The sequence below is a fragment of the Podarcis erhardii genome, assembly GCF_964252035.2.
Source record: "Podarcis erhardii genome assembly, chromosome: 2".
Classification (NCBI taxonomy): Eukaryota; Metazoa; Chordata; class Lepidosauria; order Squamata; family Lacertidae; genus Podarcis; species Podarcis erhardii.
This window is the reverse complement of record NC_138498.1, coordinates 124,836,511-124,854,198: the sequence shown is the minus strand read 5'-3', so window position 1 is coordinate 124,854,198 and position 17,688 is coordinate 124,836,511. Positions and strand designations below refer to the sequence as shown.

Here is a 17,688-nt window from a genome sequence, read left to right as displayed (position 1 = left end):
GGCCTCCCATGCAACCCCTGGGAAAATCCTCAGTGCCGGTTCCCATCCGAGCACCGCCAGGGGCTGCTCTGCCCCGTAGCTCTATGGGCCGGAGCATCGGGAGGGGCTTGAGAAAGGGGGGGGCGTCGCTGGACTAACTCCTCCCGCCCTGCTCTTTCTCTTGCAGGACAAGACATCGGAAGAGCGAGCAAGGGAGGCGGAGGGGCAGAAGAGAGGACAAAGGGGTAAAGATGCAGGGATGGGGAAGGGGGGGTGAAATGGGGAGGGGAGTGGGGAGGAAAGGGCAAAGACCCCTCCATATCTCCCCACCTTCCCCAAAAGCGCCTTTACTGGGGCCCGTCAGGAGGGTCTGGATCCATGCAATCCCGCTGCGAAGTGGACACCCAAGACCTGCAGGACTTGCGTGGCTCGATCTCCTTTGGAGCCCCTCCCCCACAAGAGATCACGACCCCCCCCCCATAATAACACTATGGGATATGCGCAAGGGCGGGGGTGCAGGGGTCCTTTCTACGGAGGAGCCCCCTGCCGGGTTTCCTTTGAGCCTTCTCCTTGGAAGCACCCTCGCCACGCGCATTTGGGGGCGCAGGGCGAGGGGCGAGAGGAGCCAAGGGGGGTTTCTGGGCGCAAGGGCGACGGAGGGAGGAGGGCGAAGGAAGTTTGGAGGCCGGGGGATCAATGGAAGCATATTTGGCGAGTGAGGGGGGAACCCTGTGGGGGGGGGGAGAGAGGGAGAGACCTGTGGCCTTTTGGAAGAGATGTCTCCACCTTGGGCGCTGGGGGGGGGGTGGGAATCCCCGGAGGGGCTGCCTTGGCTTTTTCCTTCCTGGCAAGAAATCTGCCTTGGAGAGAGGGACAGGGGGGAATCCTTGAAAAGGGGGGGTCCCATTTCCCCACCCAGTTCTTTCCAGGACACTTCTTTCTCCCAAGTCCAGCCACTGGAGAGAAAAGGCAAGAAGATCCTGGGAGGAACCCCCTCCCTTAGGTTACCGGAAACTTCCCCCCTCGCTCAGGCTTCCAGTTTATAGCAGGAGGGGGGGGTCCCGTGTGGGTGGTCCTGGCCCACCTCTGTGCTGGCAGGAGGTCCAAATATCAAGAGGGCAGACCTGGTGGGCAGAGCAACCCCCTGGCCAGGTCAGCTGCATGAGAGCTCAAGGGAGGGCAGAAGAGAAAAGTCAGGAACGCCGTTTCGGAAGGGATCTTCCTTTCTTCTTCCCTTTCTCCTCCTTTGTCTCCTGTCTCCTCTTTCCTCTCTTCTCTTCCTGCGGCCTTTTTACTCCTTGTGGAGAGGGAGACCAACAGATTCAGAGAAACAAGGGTTGTCCTGGGGGTTGGGACTCCCCCACCCAAATGTCCAGAATCCTCCTGTGTCCTCTTCCCCTCCTTCTCCCTTCTCTTTCATTTCCTCCCTTACCTGGGTTTTCATCTCTTCTTTACCTGGACTACCTTACAGGGACCTTTAGGAAGTTCTCCAGACTAACTGTGGGACCACTGAGTTCCTTTATCCTAAGAAGTTGTCTTCCTTTTTCTTCCTGTTCTGTTGTTTATTTCTTGCTATACAGTTATCTGCTTAAGCACAAATTGAGCTGGCAAGAAGGGTTGTCTTGCCCATCTCAAAAGTTTGACTTCCTACCAGGGGGGAGGGGGGTGTTGACACCCCACAAAGAACCCCCATCCTCAATGCAGAGAAGGAACCTATCACGGTGTTACAGGAAAAATCCGAGGGCTCCCTTGGACAAAACAAAGACACCAACCAGGATAACTTGGAGCAAAACAGCAGCCTGTAGGCTTGGCCTTTATTGAACTGTTGCAACAGGGTATTCCCCTCACGTGCAGGAGAGAGGAAAGACCCAGAAGAATAGTGTGCAAGGTCTTATAAAAACTTTTGAAATTCCCCTCCTCTAGGTCTAGCCCACCCCCAGAAACATCATGCATACATTACAGAAAGCAGGGGCTGAGGGAGGAGTTGGTGGTAACCTGAGTGTCTTGTCACCTGGCTGGTTCCTCCCTTCCCCCCTTCCCCTGAGTCACTTCCAGGAACTTCCAGGAGACAAAGGGGAGTTGGCAGTTTCCTGCCCCCTGAGGGAAGGTCTGATCATTGTCCTTTGTTTCAGTCCATGCTGAATCCACTCCCATATGCAAGTTCTTTGTGATCTTGATTGTCTTCTGTCTGGGATCATCAGGGTTGGCATGGGCAGGGCTCCTGTGTATGTGCTGAGACAGTGAAGGGATTATGGCTGACCAGGACTAAGTCACCCCCCTTTGTTAGTTCTTGTCATATGGAGTAAAAATAAAAATGGAACAGTGCAACTCCGATGTATGGTTGATTTTCTATGAATTTATAACAGAAATGTGGCGTATGTAGTGTGTGAGTGTGTAGTTTATACAAACAGAATGATTGGGGTGGGGGGGTTCCTGCTACAACGGTCAGTACCAATGTTCACTTTCCACTGCACGACTGATCATTGATGCTGTTGAACACCAGTCGAAAAATATGGGTGGAGGGTGCTGTGGAAATGCTTTCGGGGTTTATTGATATATTGAAAGCATCTTTATTCTTATTTTTAGTAGAGTGAGTTACAAGCTGCGATTTTTGGTAGAGTGAGTTACAATCCAATAGCATCAAAAGATAATGGGTGAATGCACTTTCTCAGTCTGGTGGGCTTCAAGGGTAAAGGACCCAAGATCATGATAGGCAATGAAGGCCCATTGCTGCAGGGTTTACATTTAGGTACATGAGTAATAATAATAATAATAATTCATTATATGCCTCCCATCTGACTGGATTGCAGGACAAGGATTGCCAGTACAGTGGTACCTTGGTTTACAACCATAATCCATTCCGGAGCTCCGATTGTAAACCAAAACAGGTTGTAACACAAGGTGCATTTTCGCCAATGTCCCTCCAAAAAAATTTTGTTCATAATCCAAAAAAACAAAAAAAAGGTTGTGATCCAAAAAAAGTTTGCAAACCGGGACACGCACTTCCAGGTTTGACGTGTTTGTAATCCAAAACATATGCAAACCAGACTGTTTGCAAACCAAGGTACCACTTGTATTACAAGTAAGGTGTGTCAAATTCTAGATACAGGTAGGTAGCCGTGTTTTGCTGCCATAGTTGAAACAAAATTTTAAAAATGCTTCCAGTAGTACACAAAAGCTCATACCAATAACAAACAATTTTTTTATTTTTCGTTGGTCTCTAAGGTGCTACTAAAAGGATTTTTTTTATTTATTTTTTTTATTTTTTGTCAACTTGTCAGTCCTACAAACTGTGAAACATAGTAAATTGGTGGGATTATAGTATATAGTTATCCTGGAATTTGGAGCTTCCTTGTCTACATCATCGGACCGGAGCCCACAAAAACCAAAGCCCATCTTATCTTTATTAGCCTTTCATGGGCCACTGGATACTTTGTTAGCTCTGCTTCTAAAGATGAATATTTTTGAATACTTTTAACAATCACATAGGACATCAATAACACTTTTGTTTTATTTATTCCAGTTAGGAGAGACTCTGATACACCAGTCTGACATCAGCTGCATTGAAACAGAAAAACACAGAGATGTTGAGATATTGGAGAAATTGAGAGGTCTGTACTTCCACATTTCTGTGAGACTGTATCTTTGTGTGTTTCCTTTCAGCGTGTAGGAACTTAGAAAGAGCCTTCTCCTTGGAAGCATCCGCGCCACGCGCATTTGGGGGCGAGGGGTGAGCGGAGCCAAGGGGGGTTTCTGGGCGCAGGGGAGTCTCAGGGACGGAGGGAGGAGGGCATAGGAAGTTGGGGGCTGGGGGATCAATGGAAGCATTCGTGGCGGGGGAGGGGGGAACCCTGCGGGGGAGGGGAGAGGGAGAGCCCCGTGGCCTTTTGGAACAGATGTCTCCACCTTGGGCGCCGGGGGGGGAATCCCCGGAGGGGCTGCCTTGGCTTTTCCCTTCCTGGCAAGAAATCTGCCTTGCAGAGAGGGACAGGGAGGGATCCTTGAAAAAAAGGGGGGGTCCCATTTCCCCACCCAGTTCTTTCCACGATGCTTCTTTCTCCCAAGTCCAGCCACTGGAGAGAAAAGGCAAGAAGATCCTGGGAGGAACCCCCGCCCTTAGGTTACTGGAAACTTCCCCCCTCGCTCAGGCTTCGAGTTTCTTGCAGGAGGGGGGGGTCCCGTGTGGGTGGTCCTGGCCCACCTCTGTGCTGGCAGGAGGTCCAGATTTCAAGAGGGCAGACCTGGTGGGCAGAACAACCCCCTGGCCAGGTCAACTGCATGAGAGCTCCAGGGAGGGCAGAAGAGAAAAGTCAGGAACGCCGTTTCGGAAGGGATCTTCCTTTCTTCTTCCCTTTCTCCTCCTTTGTCTCCTGTCTCCTCTTCTTGCAGCCTTTTCACTCCTTGTGGAGGGGGAGACCATCAGATTCAGAGAAACAAGGGTTGTCCTGGGGGTTGGGACTCCCCCATCCGGATGTCCAGAATCCTCCTGTGTCCTCTTCTCCTCCTTCTCCCTTCTCTTTCATTTCCACCCTTACCTGGGTTTTCTTCTCTTCTTTACCTGGACTACCTTACAGGGACCTTTAGGAAGTTCTCCAGAGTAACTGTGGGACCACTGAGTTCCTTTATCCTAAGAAGTCGTCTTCCTTTTTCTTCCTGTTCTGTTGTTTGTTTCTTGCTATACAGTTACCTGCTTAAGCACAAATTGAGCTAGCGAGAGGGTTGTCTTGCCCATCTCAAAAGTTTGACTTCCTACCAGGGGAGAGGAGGGTGTTGACACCCCACAAAGCACCCCCATCCTCATTGCAGAGAAGGAACCTATCAGGGTCAGTACCAATGTTCACTTTCCACTGCACGACTGATCATTGATGCTGTTGGGCACCAGTCCAAAAATATGGGTGGAGGGTGCTGTGGAAATGCTTTCGGGGTTTATTGATATATTGAAAGCATCTTTATTACTTCTTATTTTTGGAGGAGTGAGTTACAAGCTGCAATGCAATCCATCAGCATCAAAAGATAATGGGTGAATGCACTTTCTCAGTCTGGTGGGCTTCAAGGGTAAAGGACCCAAGATCATGATAGACAATACCCATTGCTGGAGGGTTTACATGTAGGTACATGAATAATAATAATAATAATTCATTATATGCCTCCCATCTGACTGGATTGCAGGACAAGGGTTGCCAGTACAGTGCTACCTTGGTTTACAACCATAATCCGTTCTGGAGCACCATTTGTAAACCAAAACAGGTTGTAACACAAGGTGCATTTTCGCCAACGGGGCCTCCAATTTTTTTTTTCGTAATCCCAAAAAAAAGGTTGTAATCCAAAAAAAGTTTGCAAACTGGGACACCCACTTGCGGGTTTGACGTGTTTGTAATCCAAAACATATGCAATCAAGACTGTTTGCAAACCAAGGTACCACTTATATTACAAGTAAGGTGTGTCAAATTCTAGATACAGGTAGATAGCCGTGTTGGGTTGCCATAGTTGAAACAAAATTAAAAAAAATGCTTCCAGTAGCACACAAAAGCTCATACCAATAACAAACTCAGTTGGTCTGGAAGGAATTTTTTTATTGTGTGTCAATTTGTCAATCCTACAAACTGTGAAACATAGTAAATTGATGGGATTATAGTTTATAGGAATCCTGTAATTATTTTTGAGCTTTCTTGTCTACATCATTGGACTGGTGCCCACAAAAACCAAAGCCCATCTTTTATTTATTAGCCTTTAATGGGCCACTAGGTACTTTGTTAGCTCTGCTTCTAAAGATGAATATTTTTGAATACTTTTAACAATCACTTTGGACATTAGTAACACTTCTGTTTTATTTATTCCAGTTAGGAGAGACTTTGATACACCAGTCTGAACAGCGTGAACAAAATTTAAAAAATGCTTCCAGTAGCACACAAAAGCTCATACCAATAACAAACTTAGTTGGTTTCTAAGGAGCCACTGGAAGGAATTTTTTTATTGTTTGTCAACTTGTCAATCCTACAAACTGAAACAAGGTAAATTGGTGGGATTATAGTTTATAGGAATCCTGGAATTTTGAGCTTGTCTACATCATCGGACTGGTGCCCCCAAAAACCAAAGCCCATCTTATCTTTATTAGCCTTTAATGGGCCAGTAGATACTTTGTTAGCTCTGCTTCTAAAGATGAATATTTTTGATATTAACAATCACATAGGCCATCAGTAACACTTCTGTTTTGTTTATTCCAGTTAGGACAGAGTCTGATACACCAGTCTGACATCAGCTGCATTGAAAAAGAAAATCGCGGAGACATGTCCTGGAGAAATTGAGAGGTCTGTACTTCCACTTTTCTGTGAGACTGTATCTTTGTGTGTTTCCTTTCAGCGTGTAGGAACATAGAAAGAGCCCTTCCAGATCTGTAGGATATTAAGGAATTATGGTATTCTGCTCATAATTCACTGACTACTTGGGTCCAGTATCATTTCGCCTCTCCACAGAGTTCACACAAACAGCAGCATTCAGAGCGCAGGAAACCAAAGCACGAAGAAGAGCTATAAATCCACATGACATTCCAGACTTCAAGTAGAATGGCTTAGTACTGGCCAATTACATCTGAATGGTTGCAGATAAGCCCAGAGTCCATAAACAGGCACCAGAGCCCTTGTTTATCCAAACAAAGTCTACGTCTATAAGCAATCCATTCAACCATTGTGAGTGTTCTCAGATGGTCAATTCATCTGAAGGCAGCCCTATTTAGGGAAGGTTTTGATGTTTGATTTTTTTTTAAATAATTATGATTATTATTATTATTATTATTATTAAAGATTTTTAACATAAACTTTCCAAACAAAACATCCATCTTATCATCTCTTACACATCTTGGCTACTTTTAGCCAGTGACTTCCATCATTCCCTTCTAATGATTTCATCCTATCTCTCTTCTGTTTACATTTTGTCTCTTTACTACTGTTTATATAATCAAAATCTTAACATCCTATGTTTTAGCTCTTATTAACAATATTTCTTATCTCCATTTTTTCACAAGACTTCTTGGATTCTCCTGGTCATCTTAGCTAATTCTGTGTACTCCCATCAATTGACTGAAACAAAAATAACATTTTTGGTAGCACATTCATTTTTATAACCGCTATCCTTCCCCAAAGTGACAATTTCATCCTTCCCCATACTTCCAAATCTCTCTTAATCTTATTCCATACCTGGTTGTGGTTGTCTTGATAGAAATTTATATTTTTTTGGGGGGGGGTTAACAATATTCTTGCAACTGGCCCGCCATCTTTTTGTCCATATTTTAACAAACTTTTTATTTTTATTTATCTCTCTAAACTGATCAATTTTTTCTAGTACTTCCTTAGGAGTTGTTATTGGTTCATTTGTTATTACTAAGTCATCCATAAAGGCTTTTACTTTATATTCTTTCCTTCTGACTGATATTCCTTTAATTCCTTCTGCTAACCTTATATTATTCAGGAGAATTCCAGAACCGATATGAATAACAATGGTGATAGTGGACACCTTGTCTTGTCCCTTTTGTAATTTCAATATTTTCTGTTAACACATTATTTTCAATAATTTTTGCCTTTTGACTTGAATATATTGCTTTTAAACTTCTCATAAACAATTGACCCATTTCCATCCTTTCTAAGTTTTTAATCTTAAATTCCCACAAATATTATGGCTGCCTGATTTTCATTCCTGGCCGTCAAGTATTCAATAATATTCACAATATTCCTTATATTGTCCTTCATCTGGCGGCCAGGAAGAAAACCTTAATATTTGCAAATAGTTTATAATCACTGTTCAACAAAGAAATCGGCCTGTAGTTTTTAACCTGTCATAAGTCTGAGGCTGGTTTGGGTATCAGTGTAATATATGCTTCTTTCCAAGTCTCTGGTGTTTCTCCTTTTTTCAAAATATTGTTCATTACTTCCTCCAATGGTGCCAGTAGGGTCTAGCTGAAATTTTTATCATTATTTATTTATTTATTTATTACTTATTTACCCCACCCATCTGGCTGGGCTTCCTCAGGCACTCTGGGCGGCTTCCAGCAAAATATTAAAATACGGTAATGCATCAAACATTAAAAGCTTCCCCAAACAGGGCTGCCTTCAGATGTCTTCTAAAAGTCTGGTAGTTCTTTTTCTCTTTGACATCTTGTGGGAGCGCGTTTGTCAGGATGGGTGCCACTACCAAGAAGGGCCTCTGCCTGGTTCCCTGTAACTTGGCTTCTCGCAGTGAGGCAACCGCCAGAAGGCCCTTGGTGCTGGACCTCAGTGTCCAGGTAGAACGATGGGGGTGGAGATGCTCCTTCAGGTATACTGGACTGAGGCTGTTTAGGGCTTTAAAGGTTACTTTGAATTGTGCTCGTAAACGTACTGGGAGCTAATGTAGGTCTTTCAAGACCGATTTTATGTGGTCTTGGCGGCCACTCCCAGTCACCAGTCTAGCTGCCACATTCTGGATTAGTTGTAGTTTCTGGGTCACCTTCAAAGGTAGCCCCACATAGAGCGCATTGCAGTACTCCAAGCGAGAGATAACCAGAGCATGGACTACTCTGGTGAAGCAGTCCGAGGGGAAGATAGGGTCTTAGCCTGCATACCAGATGGAGCTGGTAAACAGCAGAAATAGTACCTCGGGTTAAGAACTCTGCTTCAGGATAAGAACAGAAATCTTGCAGCAGCAGCGAGAGGCCCATTAGCTAAAGTGGTATCTCAGGTTAAGAACAGTGTCAGGTTAAGAAAGGACCTCAAGAACGAATTAAGTTCTTAACCCGAGGTACCACTGTATATTGTTTCTCCAACGGGTGTTTTAATCTCCACACATCAATCAAATTGCAGCTTTCTACCATAGAGAAGAAAGTTTTGGGTAGTTTACCTTCTTTCTATTCTATTCCCATTTCTCATTCTATCAATTTCCAACGAAATTACCCCATTCAGGTCCCCCATAATTATTTTTTGATCCACAAAGATTTGTCTCATTTCATATTTATTTTTTATATACAACACCACCCCTCTTTTTACTCCTGTCTGATGAAATAAATTCACTTCCTAATTTCTTTTTTACCAAAATTCTTCTATGTTTTCTTGCAACATGAGTCTCTCAAAAAAAATATCTAAGTTCTTTTTAACTTTATTTCTTTTAGTTTTGTTATTCAAACCATTAACACTCCATGTCATAAGTGTTCATGCCGTTTTGTTTTTGCTACTATTTGTGAACTAGAGTCTTTTAAACTTATCCTTCCTCCTCCTACTCCTCCTCCTCCTCTTCTTCTTCTAATTTATTATCTTCTACTTCTACTTCTTGGTCTATGGTATCTGTTCCTGCTGCTGCTGCTGCCCCTTCTTCCTCTTTATCCAGTTCCCTGTACCTCTGGAGGAATTTTTTTACTTCATCTTTTTCAGTTTAACTTTTCCTTGTAGTAGAGTGAGACTCCTTCCAGATACTCCCATTTAAAATCAATATTGTTTTTTCTCAGCACTTGTGTCAGAGGTTTATATCCATCACGTCATTTCAGCTGACAAAGTGGAATTTCCTTAAATATGATTATCATTGCTCTATCAATATAGAGCTTCTTTTCTCTTATTTTTTTAGCAAAATTAAATTTCTCATCTACTTATCTTTAAATATCATCAAACAATCTCCTGGAAACTTTTTCTTTTTTTGATTTAACTTTTATCCTAAATGCATTCAATACTGTATTGGCAAATTCATCTTTTCCAATTCCTTGCCATTGTGCAATTTCAATAATTAATTCTTCTAAAATATTCTGTCCTGCTGTTTCTGGGAGAGATCTGATTCTCAAATTTATCTCTCTTTGCTTCAATTCCTGCACCACAATTGCATCCCACAATTCCTCCTGTTCTTATTCAGCTCTGACACTGCACTTTTATTTTTCTCATCCTCGTTTTTTAAATTCCTTACTTTTCGTTGCATAGGTTTCAATCTTTCCTCTAAATTTTGTGTTCTCTTGCTCACATTTTTTATCTGGGCTTTCATCTCATTCACAGTTAAATCTAATTTTTTGTCCATCTGCTCCCATCTACTTTCCATATTTGTCTCACTTTGTTTAATATCTTTAATATCTTTCTTCAGTTCTGCAAACATTTTTGCAACATCTCCTTTCCCTTCCATTTCTTGCTTTGACCCTCTCCGGGTCTCTCCTGATGTTGCCCCTCCCCTCCTTTTTTCTGTGATGATGTCATTCTTAAAGTGTTATTTCCTCTTTCACCACTAGGTGGCCCTTTTGCCTCCAACCAGTTCTATATCAAATGTATATAGCTGAGAGGGGGACAAAGGGTAAATGCTGCAATAATCCAATAATTATTTGTACAAAAACAAAGAGAAAGCAGGAGAAAACGTCTTCCACCACTTCCACAGATTTTTCGCACTTTCCACTGTGTCCCCGTCCCAAGAAAAAGAAGAAATCAAAACCAAGTACCGTATTTTTTGCTCTATAACACTCACCTGACCATAACACACACGTAGTTTTTAGAGGAGGAAAACAAGAAAAAAATATTCTGAACGAAACTGGCCAGATTTTTGTGGTTCATGCTGTGGCCACAGACATGTAATCTGACGGTGAGTTTGGGGTAGCCCAATGCAAAAATCCTGAGGATCCATGTGGATCCATGCTTTGTAACCACTTTTTTGCGCCATTGCGGCCCCATGAAACAGTGGGTGAGTGTGATTTTTGGTGCAGGCTGTAGCCATGGTTATGCTATGTGATCTGATGGTGAATTTGGGGTGACGCAGTGCAAAAATCCTGAGAATCCATGTGGATCCGTGCTTTGTAACTACGTTTTAAGTGGGGAGGGAAGGAAAAGCACTCAAGGGACAAGGAGCATGCGTGGGGTTGTAGAGAAGGATGCTGCTAATAATGCAGGAGAGGCTCCTCTCCGGCTTTGCTCCTTTAGAACAAGCAGGCTCTGCATCTCTCCCTCCTCCCCGGCAAGGAAACCATGTTAGTAACCAAGAATCAAGAAGAATTGCGACCAACACTCTCCCCCAACAAGCGCAGTGAGGTCAAAACACACACACACAGGGAGAGAGAACTGGCCCTAAAGTCGCAGGGCGCTGGAAGTCGCAGGGGCGCAGGGAGAGTGAATGGGAAGCAGGAGGAGGAGAAGGAGCCCTCACACAGACACACAGAGTGTCAATCCTAAAGTTGCAGGGGCGCAGGGAGAGTGAACGGGAAGCAGGAGGAGGAGAAGGAGCCCTCACACAGAGACACAGAGTGTCAATCCTAAAGTTGCAGGGGCGCAGGGAGAGTGAACGGGAAGCAGGAGGAGGAGAAGGAGCCCTCACACAGACACACAGAGTGTAAATCCTAAAGTTGCAGGGGCGCAGGGAGAGTGAACGGGAAGCAGGAGGAGGAGAAGGAGCCATCACACACACACACAGACACACAGAGTGTCAATTCTAAAGTTGCAGGGGCGCAGGGAGAGTGAATGGGAAGCAGGAGGAGGAGAAGGAGCCCTCACACAGACACACAGAGTGTCAATCCTAAAGTTGCAGGGGCACAGGGAGAGTGAACGGGAAGCAGGAGGAGGAGAAGGAGCCCTCATACAGACACACAGAGTGTCAATCCTAAAGTTGCAGGGGCGCAGGGAGAGTGAACGGGAAGCAGGAGGAGGAGAACGATAGCTCAAGCACACACACACACAGCCCCGACAGTGGCTAATCCAAAATCGGACAGCAAAAAACTGCAGGCAGGGACAGAGAGCACGGGGTTGTTTTAAAGCAGCCAACCCCGCTCTGCTTCTCTCCCTCCTCCCGGCTAGGCTGGCTGAAAAGCTTCGCTGCTACTTAGCAAGCTCAGTGGGGAGGAGAGAGGGACATAGAGCACGGGGTTGTTTAAAAGCAGCCGACCCCGCTCTGCTTCTCTCCCTCCTCCCCGGCTCCGCTAGCTGACAGGAGCCGCTTACACCCGCTTTGCTGTTTCAAAGCGAGCCACGGACTGCTCACGACTGCAGCAGATTCCCCCGCCATCTGTAGGCATTCGCTCCATAACACGCACAGACATTTTCCCTTACTTTCTAGGAGGAAAAATCTGCGTGTTATGGAGCGAAATTTACGGTACCAACGAAACAAAACAAAACAAATTCTTCCGCCTCTTGGTGGCTTAATCCAACTTCCACTGCATTATATTCCAGGAGAAAGGAAAAGAGGAAGGTATTCACTACAATTATAATGTCTTAACAATTAAAAAGGTGAAGTTAAAAGAGAGAGAGAAAATAAATCCATCATGCTCATTAACCAAAAGGGGGAGGGTGTCCCCAAGTCTCTTCCTGTAAGTATCTCCTCAAATTTCTTACAGTACCAGACTTTAGCAGTCTTTTTATATTTGTCTCTGCTGGTCTGGTATTTTAACTCGCAAAAATAGCTCCATAAACATATTTTTTACAAATTGCGCAGTTTAAATTAAAATTGAAAGTAAAAGCCGGAAGCTCCTTCTCCAGCGGGCTCCTTCAACTCCCAAAGGGTTTCAAATAAGTTTATTTTCTAGGGATTTCCACCTCCCTTTCAGTAAACCAAACCTTCAGAACTAAAAAAGTATATTTATTATTTTTATTCGCTGTAGGAGATTAGAATCTTACTCCGTTTTGCAGGTAATTCATGCAGTGTAAATCAATCACAGTCGGGGCTGGCCTCCTTTTTTATCCCTTCTATCTTCTGAATCTTTCTCAATTAGAATTTCCCAACATTTTGCCAGATTCAGGTTTCTTTTTGTTCGAAAATCAGCCACTGTGCTGGATAGACTCAGGGCTTCACTCCTCCGAGTAGTTGATGGCGTCCCGCGCTGGCGTCTTGATCTCACTGCACTTTCTGCTCTCCAAGGGGAGCGTTTTCAGCGCCGGAGAGACATCCTTATGGTGCTGGTGGCCTCAAAATAATCCTTTTGAGGGTTTGGGGGGGGCTGTGGCGCCCTTGCAGACTCTCCCTTTGTTTCGCAAAGAGCTGAACTCTCCCCTAAGGGCTGAGTCCCATCACTTCTCAGCTCTGTGGACCAATTGGAAGTCGATGTTTGATGTTTTAGCGTGTCTTTAATATTCTGTTGGGAGCTGCCCAGAGGGTTGGAAAACCCAGCCTTATGGATGGGGTTTGAATGATGATATATTATATTAATTAATTAAGGTGAAACATATCTTTATTCCTCTAATTTATCAGTATCAGTCTTTTGGCCACATTTAGGAAATGCATAATCCACTTTTGTAATCCAATTGACAGCTTACATGCAATTGGTATATTATTCCAAAGGATATTTTCCTCTGAAAGTCTTCCCATTAGAATTCAGCTTTTTCAGTGTCACACATATTTGCTTAACTACCCACCCCAAAGGAGAAAGAAAAGTGAGAGTCCTGGACAGATAATTTCCACAAGGATAGTTCTATATCACAAGACGGGCATGAGATCAGGTGGTCCATTCCCTGGCCATACTTCCTCAGGGAGACATAGAGAAGAGAGGAGAGAATCTAGGAGATGCTTTTAAATAAAAAAGACGGTGGTGTTAATTAGGCTCACTTTGTGTTAAGTTCCTTTTCCCTCTTCCGTCAAACCCTAAAATGGTTTTCTTTCCCCCAAAGGAGAAGGCGATCCAAATTCTGAGGAGACACCTTCAATTTCATTGAGAATAATGAAGACAAAGTTAAAATGTGCATAATGTTCTTCTGTCTGTGTGCACACTGAGTTTACAATAATGAACTCAACAGAAGAGAAACCATCTAAAGCTATGCAGTGCAAAAAGAGCTTGAACTGGAGTAAAACTCATAGGAAACATCAACAAATGCCCAAGGGAGAGAAACCAATTAAATGTATAGAGTGTGGAAAGAGCTTCAGTCAGTGTGGAGCACTTAGAATCCATCAAAGAATTCACACAAAGGAAAAACCATTTAAATGTATTGAGTGTGGAAAGAGCTTCAGACAAAGTGGGGACCTTAGAACACATCAGCGAATTCACACGGGAGAGAAACCATTTAAATGCATGGAATGTAGAAAGAGCTTTCGTCGTAGGGACGCCCTTACAATACATCAGCGAACTCACACCGGAGAGAAACCATTTAAATGTGTTGAGTGTGGAAAGAGCTTCAGTCAAAGTGGACAGCTTAGAGCACATCAGCGAATTCACACGGGAGAGAAACCATTTAAATGTGTTGAGTGTGGAAAGAGCTTCAGTCAAAGTGGGGACCTTAGAACACACCAGCGAATTCACACGGGAGAGAAACCATTTAAATGCATGGAATGTGGAAACAGCTTTGGTCGTAGGGACGCCCTTACAATACATCAGCAAACTCACACAGGGATGAAACCGTTTAAGTGTCTGGAATGTGGAAAGAACTTCAGTCAAAGTGGAAACCTTAGTACACATCAGAAAACTCACACGGGGGAGAAACCATTTAAATGTATGGAATGTGGGAAGAGCTTCAGTCAAAGTGGACACCTTAGTAAACATCAGAAAACACACACAGGGGAGAAACCATTTAAATGTATGGAATGTGGGAAGAGCTTCAGTCAAAGTGCATACCTCAGAACACATCAGAAAACTCACACAGGGGAGAAGCCATATAAATGTATGGAGTGTGGAAAGAGCTTCAGTCAAAGTGTACTCAGACTGCACCAAAGAACTCACACAGGGGAGAACCCATATAACTGTAAAGAGTGTGGAAAGAGCTTCAGTCATATTGGAAATTATAAAAGCCACCAAAGAACACACACAGGGGAGAAACCATTTAAATGTATGGAGTGTGGAAAGAGTTTTCGTCATAGTGGAACCTTTAGAATACATCAGCGAACTCACACAGGGGAGAAACCATATAAATGTATGGAGTGTGGAAAGAGCTTCACTTCAACCAAAAACCTTAGACTGCACCAAAGAACTCACACAGGGGAGAACCCATATAAGTGTATAGACTGTGGAAAGAGCTTCAGTCAAAGTGGAAGTTATAAAAGCCACCAAAGAACGCACACAGGGGAGAAACCATTTAAATGTATGGAGTGTGGAAAGAGCTTCGGTAATGGTGGAACCCTTAGAAGCCATCTACAGACTCACACAAAGGAGAAACCATTTAAATGTATGGAATGTGGAAAAAGCTTCAGTCAAAGTGGAAACCTTAAGATACATCAGCGAACTCACACCAGAAAATAGCCATTTAATTGTAAGGAGTGTGGAAAGAGACTCGGTCAAAGCGGACATTTTAAAGACACCAGAGAACATTCACAGCAGGGGGGAAAGCATTTAAATGTGAGGATTGTGTGTGCAAAGAGCTTTACTGATAGTGAGAAATCATTTAAATATATGGAATATGGAAAGAGCTTCAGTCAGTGTGGAAGGAGCTTCAGTTGGAGTGGAGATCTTTATATACATCAGCCGTTAGATGCATAGAGTACATGCGAAGTTCTGGTGTCTGCATGTAAATTTGTACCCATGTATTCAAGTAATGAAGGTGATGTCTCACAATAGTAAATGCAATATCATATGTCATGAACTGTTTACAGAGAGCGTGAACCTGCAATGCTGGTGGTCAATGTTGATGCTCTTTGAGTCGGCTGAAGTTCAGTTTTGGGAGAGAGAGTTGGAAATGTTGGTGTTTCGGAATTGCTAATAGAGCATTGTTTAAATTACAGGGTGAAAGTTGTGATGCTTTGGAAGCAGGGTTCGTTATATTAGTAGTATACGAACAACCGTATAACACCTATTGTTGTAATTATACTAAATGAGCAAATAAGATGCAGAGTGAGGCCATCTTCTTATGTGCATAAACCCCTTCTGTAGTTTTTATAACAGATACACTAATTGTGTTACAACCCTTCCTCTTACTTGGTTCTCTGAAGGGCACAATGTTCAGATAAAACATTATTTCCAGTGGCAGGAGGAATAGAGGAATGAAGAAAGCACGGTTCCTGGGGTGTCCAGAGGGTGTGTGAAAGAGACCCCCTCCCCCACTCCTCTAGAGGAATAAAAGCAACCCTGGGGGAAGAGAAGGTGGTGGGGAAAGAGAAACATGGCCTTTGGGGGGTGATTCTGTTTGGGGTGCTGTCAGTAACTTCTCCAGAGGGGCTCTGGGGCATCCTTTGCTCCTCTCTCCTTCCCAAGGGTCTGTGGCTCCTCCAAGTCCTCCTAGAGAAGGATCCATTAATACGGCTTGGAGGGAAAGAGTGTTCTAGACCAGCTACTGCAGCCTTGTTTCTCTTTGGGGGGGCTGGATCTTCCTTCTGTAGCTGCCCCCTCGTTTTGCAACCTCTCAAGTCGAGACTGAACTGGTGTTTCTGTTGTAAAATTAGTTAACCCATTTAGCATATGATAGAATTCATATAACTTAACAGTGAATGAAACATATGTACCTTAGTTATACCTTCATCTTACTTTCTCTAATGGAAGCTATGTCTCAGTGCTCTAATAATTTCTAGGCTACGTGGAATTCTCAACTTCGACTTCAACCCGCTTATCTTTTGAACAACTGTTTAAAAGGTTTAGAAATAGAAAATTTATGTGACTGACTCTTCTTCCCTTGAGTCTTCTTCCCAGGCGTTGGGAGTTATTGGAATGGTAAGCTAAGGACTTTATAAAGGTCTGGTTGTCAGGCAGATGGACAATAAATGAATGAAATGTAAATCCTAAGACAGCAAGACACCAGGATACCCAAAATAATGGACAGAAGAACCGTTTTAGCTCCCTGACCTGTGACCTTCCATTACATGTATAACTTTTATGAGCTAATGCCTGTACCATTCTCCAAAAAAACCCTCTCAAAGTTGTACTAAAATGAACCTCTGGTTTTCAGCCACTGGAGGTATTGCAATATCTTATCTCTCAATAAACTGGGTCCCTTCCGGATGTTGAATTTTCCTCACTCTTGGCTGTGTTTTTCTTTGAGGTGTTAGTCCTTCCCCTGGCCATGAGCCACTGAGGGGTGGTTTGGAAGGAAATTCTTACCCCGTATCTTAAAGCCTGGAATAAACTATTTCAAAAGGAATAAGGGAGTATCAGATTTCCCTCACTCTCTTTCCATCCTGGGAAAGGCCTTGTCTGAAGTGGTTCCTGGTTCCTGGAATCCCCTTTCACAAGGAGCCCAAAACTCTTCCTCTCACAGGCAAACTCCTGCTTTCCGCACCTCTGCTCTTAGAACTGCCCTATCGTGAAACCCAAGGTGATGTAGTTACATGGTGATTCCAGATTCCACTGGAGAGCCAGTGTGGTGTAGTGGTTAAGAGCAGTAGTCTCCTAATCTGGGGAACCGGGTTCGCTTCCCCGCTCCTCCACATGCAGCTGCTGGGTGACCTTGGGCCAGTCACACTTCTGTGAAGTCTCTCAGCCCCACTCACCTCACAGAGTGTTTGTTGTGGGGGAGGAAGGGAAAGGAGAATGTTAGCCGCTTTGAGACTCCTGAAGGGGAGTGAAAGGCGGGATATCAAATCCAAACTCTTCTTCTTCTTCTTCTTCTTCTTCAGATTCCTGAAGTTTTCCTCACAAAGTATTGACCTTTTGTAGGTCTGGTGGTTGTGATCAGGGACAGAGATTTCCTACAGCTGACCTGTACTGGTTGTTGTCAGGCAGAAGTGTGACGGACGGACCACAGAGCTGGACCAGAGTCTGGTCATTCAGTCCCCCAGAATTTCCACCAGAGGGATGGAACCTCTCTCTGATTGGTCAACAGCACTTTTGGAGGGAAAATAAAAGGAGCCATTTCTGAGGGAGAGAGTTAGATAGTGTTTGATATG

General features: G+C 44.0%; 2 protein-coding genes across 5 annotated transcripts in view; both read left to right on the top strand.

Moving 5' to 3' along the window:
* The window catches only part of LOC309334700 (uncharacterized protein), a 39,655-nt gene extending 22,853 nt beyond the window's left edge, over nucleotides 1–16,802 (top strand). Inside the window, exon 3 of the transcript XR_014153230.1 lies at nucleotides 15,709–16,802. The gene's annotated coding sequence lies outside the window, so the exon portion shown is untranslated. The remainder of the gene's footprint in view (nucleotides 1–15,708) is intronic.
* LOC309334710 (uncharacterized protein) lies at nucleotides 97–16,802 on the top strand. 4 transcript variants are annotated; one of them, XM_081849301.1, is made up of 5 exons: nucleotides 97–224; nucleotides 1,560–1,700; nucleotides 4,663–4,802; nucleotides 6,204–6,287; nucleotides 13,557–16,802. In XM_081849301.1, exon 5 carries the CDS (start codon nucleotides 13,670–13,672, stop codon nucleotides 15,113–15,115), a length of 1,446 nt encoding a protein of 481 aa, XP_081705427.1. In that variant the 5' UTR covers nucleotides 97–224; nucleotides 1,560–1,700; nucleotides 4,663–4,802; nucleotides 6,204–6,287; nucleotides 13,557–13,669; the 3' UTR covers nucleotides 15,116–16,802. The 4 variants fall into 4 exon arrangements, with proteins under 4 accessions (XP_081705427.1, XP_081705428.1, XP_081705429.1 ...); XM_081849302.1 differs by lacking the exons at nucleotides 1,560–1,700; nucleotides 4,663–4,802 and adding an exon at nucleotides 4,951–5,086; XM_081849303.1 differs by lacking the exon at nucleotides 4,663–4,802.
* Nucleotides 16,803–17,688: the final 886 nt, after the last annotated feature.

Bases quoted from the DNA above. Each gene is read 5' to 3' on its own strand.
- LOC309334710 (XM_081849300.1), top strand. From the start codon at position 13,670: ATGAACTCAACAGAAGAGAAACCATCTAAAGCTATGCAGTGCAAAAAG.